Source organism: Eimeria acervulina, genomic scaffold, assembly GCF_000499425.1.
Source record: "Eimeria acervulina Houghton genomic scaffold, Eah_scaff555, whole genome shotgun sequence".
Taxonomy (NCBI): domain Eukaryota; phylum Apicomplexa; class Conoidasida; order Eucoccidiorida; family Eimeriidae; genus Eimeria; species Eimeria acervulina.
Genome location: NW_013549732.1, coordinates 16676 through 22115, shown reverse-complemented (window position 1 = coordinate 22115; position 5440 = coordinate 16676). Strand labels below are relative to the sequence as shown.

Genomic DNA, 5440 nt, shown 5'->3' with positions numbered 1-5440 from the left:
TACTGCTGCTGCTGCTGCTCGTGCTGTCGATGATGGTGCTGCTGCTGCTGCTACTGCTTGTGCTGCTGGTGCTGCTGCTGCAGACATCGCCTTGCTGCAGGATGGAAGAAGAAGCTGTTTGAGTTTGGGGCCAGGAGAGCGCAGGGTAAGTGCTGCTGCTGCTGCTGCTGTTGCTGCTGTTGCTGCTGCTGTTGCTGCTGCTGTTGTTGCTGCTGCTGTTCTGCTGCTGCTGGTCTGCTGTTGCTGCTGTTCTGCTGTTGTTGCTGCTGCTGTTGCTGCTGCCGTTCTGCTGCTGAAGCAAAGAGAGGGAAATGAGCATGGATTAGGGTTTTAGGGTTTAGGGTTTAGGGTTTAGGGTTTAGGGTTTGGATGGTGCAGGGCCTGACGGTGCGCTAACTGCGAGTCGTTATGCATATCTTGGCAGCTTCGACGGCACCAGTAATGTACAGGTGAAGGTTTGGGGTTTAGGGTTTAGGGTTTAGGGTTTAGGGTTTGTATTCCAGGGTCTCGGTCTTAGGATAATAATTGCTTAGGGTTTATTGTAGAAGGGTTATGTGTTATATTGCTCGGGGTTTGCTTTGTAGCAAAGGGTTTAGGGCTTAGTACGGTTCAGGGTTTGCACAGTCAAGGGTTTAGGGTTTAGGGTTTAGGGTTTAAGGTTTGTACAGTCAAGGGTTTAGGGTTTAGTACAGTTTAATTCTTGCAGAGTCAAGGGTTTAGGGTTTAGGGTTTAGGATTTGTACAGTCAAGGGTTTAGGGTTTCGTACGGTTTAAGGCTTGCACAATCAAGGGTTTAGGGTTTAGGGTTTAGGGTTTAGGGTTTAGGGTTTGTTCAGGCAGCATATCGCTTTGGCATTCCTTTGGCTGGGACGATGTCGCATGCATTTGTTTCATCGTTTTCTTCGTTTATGGATTTGCGTCTGAGTCCATCGCCTTTGGGCCCTGACTTCCCTCAAGCTGTAAACCCTAAACCCTAAACCCTAAACCCTAAACCCTAAGCACTAAACACTAAACCCTCAGCTTCTCCCAGTCGGCTGCGAGTATTACTGCTGGCTGAGCTAAACCCTAAAGAATTGTTTTCTACGCATTGCTGCTGCTCATATCAATCATCATGTTGCTGCTGCTGTTGCTGCTGCTGCTGTTGCTGCTGCTGCTGCTGGTGCTGCTTCTTTCTGCTGCTACTGCTGCTTCTTTCTGGTGCTTCTGCTGCTGCTTTCAATTGCTTCTTCTGCTTGCTGCTGCTACTACTGCTACCACTACTGCTACAACTACTCCTATTGCTTCCTTTGCTGCTGCTGCCTTTGCTGCTGCCTTTGCTGCTGCTGCTGCTGCTGCTGCTGCTGCAGGTGATGAGTGCTCGCGATTTGTTGTTTGGAGTTTGGCCCGAGGCGAATTTTCACCAAATGGCGAAAGAAGGAGAGCTCGCAGCTTTTGCTGCATACGCAATGGTTTGTTTATTTTGTTATTTATTTGTTTAGTTATTTGTTTATTTATTTGTTTATTTGTTTATTTGTTTATTTATTTATTTATTTATTTGTTTATTTATTTACTTATTTATTTTGTTTGTTTGTTTGTTTTTTTGTTTGTTTATTTATCTATTTATTTAGTTGGTTTGTTTGTTTGTTTAGTTATTTGTTTATCTGTTTATTTGTTTATTTGTTTATTTATTTATTTAGTTATTTATTTATTTGGTGTGTTTGTTTGTTTGTTTGTTTGTTGTATTAATTAATTAATTAATTAATTAATTAATTAATTAATTAATCTATTTATTTATTTTGTTTTGTTTATTTAGTTATTTAGTTAGTTATTTGTTAGTTTTGTTTGTTTGTTGCTGCATATGCAATGGCTTATTTATTTATTTATTTATTTATACTTGTTTTATATATTTATTTTTTGTTTGTTTTGTTTGTTTTTTCTGTCTCTGTCTCCTCTGTGGTTGTCATCATATCTTTTTATTCTTTAGGGTTTAGGGTTTAAGGTTTAGGGTTTAAGGTTTAGGGTTTAGGGTTTAGGGTTTAGGGTTTTGTTTTCGCACCGCAGACATTCCCCGACAACTTCTTGGCTCTTGTTGATACCTACAACACCCTTAGCTCTGGTAATCCTAAACCCTAAACCCTAAACCCTAGATTTGAAGTTAAGGGTTTGTGCAGACCTCTCTCTAAACCCTAAAAACTCATTGAAGATGTTTGCTTCTTTGCTTTCAAGCAACGCGAGAGCCATCGGACGCCCCTCTGTAACAGCGTCTAGGGTTTAGGGTTTAGGGTTTAGGGTTTAGGGTTTAGGGTTTATGTGGGTGCAGGCATTCCGAATTTTTTGGCGGTTGCGTTGGCGATGTTTAAATTGGGAGCAAAACCAAAAGGCGTTCGAATAGACTCGGGGGATTTGGCGTACCTCTCCAGGTAAACCCTAAACCCTAAACCCTAGCTAAACCCTAAACCCTAAACCCTAACCCTCAAGAGGTATGCCGTACACCTAAAGGCGTAGGGGATGCTTTACAAAAATTTTCCTCTTTAAAATCTGAAAGCCTAATATCAGGGTTTAGGGTTTAGGGTTTAGGGTTGAGGGGTGTTTAGGGTTTACGGTTTAGGGATGTTTAGGGTTTAGGGTTTAGGGTTTAGGGTTTGGGGTTTGCAGGGAGGCTCGGCGTATGTTTAAGCAATGTGAAGAGGCTTTCGGTTTTCCTTTTGGTGGTTTGTCTATAGTCCTTTCAAACGATTTGAACGAAGCCACAATAACTGCCCTTAACGATGAAGTATGCAAACCCTAAACCCTAAACCCTAAACCCTAAACCCTTACAACCCTAAACCCTGACGTCCGCTGTGTAGCAGGCCACTGCACTGACACGGCTTCTCAGGAACTTCGGAGGCCTATGCCCCATTAATTCATAGGTCAGGGTTTAGGGTTTAGGGTTTAGGGTTTAGGGTTTTGAGGTTTGCTGCAGGGCCACGAGGCAGATGTATTTGGAATCGGCACGAATGTCGTCACCTGCCAGGCTCAGCCGGCTTTAGGAGTGGCAAGCAAAACCCTAAACCCTAAACCCTAAACCCTAGTTTGTAGACTGGAGATTGTATCTGCTGTTTTGCTTTAAACCCTTCATATGCGTGCCGCCTTTGGCTTCTGCGTCTTATGCGTCTATATACCATTTTTGAGGGTTTAGGGTTTAGGGTTTAGGGTTTAGGGTTTAGGGTTTGGGGTTTGTATCAGGTGTATAAGCTGGTGGAGTTAGAAGGCAAACCCTGCATGAAGCTCTCAGAAGATGTTGAAAAAACTTCTCTTCCCACAGCAAAAGCAGCTTATCGTTTGTATAACAAAGAAGGGGTACCTGCTGTAGACCTTATTCAGGTACGAGGGTTTAGGGTTTAGGGTTTAGGGTTAGCTTTAGTTCTGTGGGCGTAGGTATGCGTTAAGGGTTTAGGGTTTAGGGTTTAGGGTTTATGGTGAGCATTGTTTTTGTGGATGGTGGTTTATTGATGGAAGTGCGTTTAGGGTTTAGGGTTTAGGGTTTAGGGTTTAGGGTTTATGTTTACCGACCTTTTCACCGCAAAGCAAGACCTTAAACCCTAGTAACTAAAGCCTCCCCCCCGTAAACCCCAAACCTCAAACCCTAAACCCTAAACCCTAAACCCTAGGGTATGTATGTGTGCGTTTAGAGCGCTTCAATGCCCCGACCTGTGTGTGGAGAGAAGTTATTTTGTAAGGACCTCTACGCAGACAAGAGACGGTGTTTCTTTATCCCAAAGACAGTTGAAGAGCTTTTAATAGTCTTCATTCAAGAAGGAAGGCTCATCAACCCTCTAGAAACCATTGAAGTACTAAACCCTAAACCCTAAACCCTAAACCCTAAATATCCCAACAAACGCCACACGCTCAAACCACCAACCCATCGAGAAAAATTAAACACTAAACCCTAAACCCTAATATCTCAAATGCACAGCAAACCACAAACCATTACACCCACACACTCACAGACACATTCGCCGCAGCTTCTAGGGTTTAGGGTTAGGGTTTAGGCTGCATATTAAGGTGTGAGGGGAGACAGAAACATCTAAGGAGAGAGAGAGAGAGAATCTGAAGCAAACAAACGCAGCAACATTTAAAACCCTCTACTGCATGCATGCATTAAAAGGCTTGCATACATGCATGCATAAAAAACAGGACTTCATGCATTCATGCATAGATCCCACTGGAGTGTATGGGGAGGTGTACTGCATGCATGCATGCATGCATGCATGAATACACTCCAATCGCATGCATGCGATTGGAGTGTATGCGGAGGTATACTGCATGCATGCATGCATGCATGCATGCATGGAATTGGAGTGTATATGGAGGTGCTTTTTTTGTGTTTTGTTTGTTTAGGTTTCTCGGGCGCGGTGCGTGCGGCAGCTGCAGCTTTTTCGAGGCGACCATCTGCGTTTGCATGCTCCTACAGAGTATAAAGTGAGTATTATATATATAATATACTATAATATAATTAATAATATAATTAATTTATTTTTATATTCGTTTGTTATCTCTCTTGTTGCTTATCTCTTTATTATTGGTAGTCTTGTGTCTCTGGTGTGCGTTGCTGCTGTCTCCTTTCTGCTTATTTCTTCTGTCTCTTCTCTCTCTCTATATATATGTATATATATATGCATGTATATATATATATATATCTATATGTATATATATATATATATAGATATATATCTGTTTGTCTGTCTGACTGTCTCTGTCTCTCTGTTTGTTAATTGTATTTATTTTTTTGATTTTGTTTGTCTCCACTTCAGGTGTCTACGACAGAAGAGTATTATAAATTCTTTCATGAGATGTGGAATACGACTGCCCCTATTCATACCCTTGAATAAACCCTAAACCCTAAACCCTAAACCCTAGATGCAGTTAACCCAGTCAACCTAACAAACCCTAAACCCTTCCCTCCGGGGGGGGCACGGCTAGAGGAGACACACGCTCAACTGTACAGACAACAACAAACAACGAGCTAGCTAGCTAGCTTGCTAGCTAGCTAGATAGATAGATAATAGCTAGCCGTCTAGCTAGCTAGCTGAGTAACTGCTTGGCTGCCGGGATAGCTAGCTAGCTATCCGGCTAGACAATAGCTAGCTAGCTAATCTGCTAGCTACCTGGCTAGATAATAGCTAGCCGTCTAGCTAGCTAGCTAGCTAGCTAGCTAGCTAGCTGTACGGGGAGCGTTGTGGGTTGATAAGATACATTTACTTGTCCAGGTGTATAAATGCCTGTAGCTGTTTATTTTGTTTATTTATCTCTCTGCTTTTTTATCTACATCTAATATACATATATTAATATATACATATATACAAATGCTCATACATACATATATTCAATTACGTATGTATATGCATATCTACACATATATATAATATATATATATATATATCGCTATTGTAAATAAGATATATATATATATATGCATATA

The 5440-nt window shown here is 41.7% G+C and overlaps 1 protein-coding gene across 1 annotated transcript; it reads left to right on the top strand.

Annotated features, from left to right (window-relative positions):
• Positions 1-378: 378 nt before the first annotated feature.
• On the top strand, positions 379-4850 carry EAH_00042670 (nicotinate phosphoribosyltransferase, putative; the record flags this gene model as incomplete). Its single annotated transcript, XM_013395057.1, has 11 exons — positions 379-455; positions 837-959; positions 1347-1448; positions 2041-2095; positions 2300-2399; positions 2635-2752; positions 2942-3013; positions 3205-3342; positions 3651-3809; positions 4360-4440; positions 4773-4850. Coding segments are annotated over 11 exons (1103 nt in total), but the record flags the coding sequence as incomplete, so codon positions are not given.
• Positions 4851-5440: the final 590 nt, after the last annotated feature.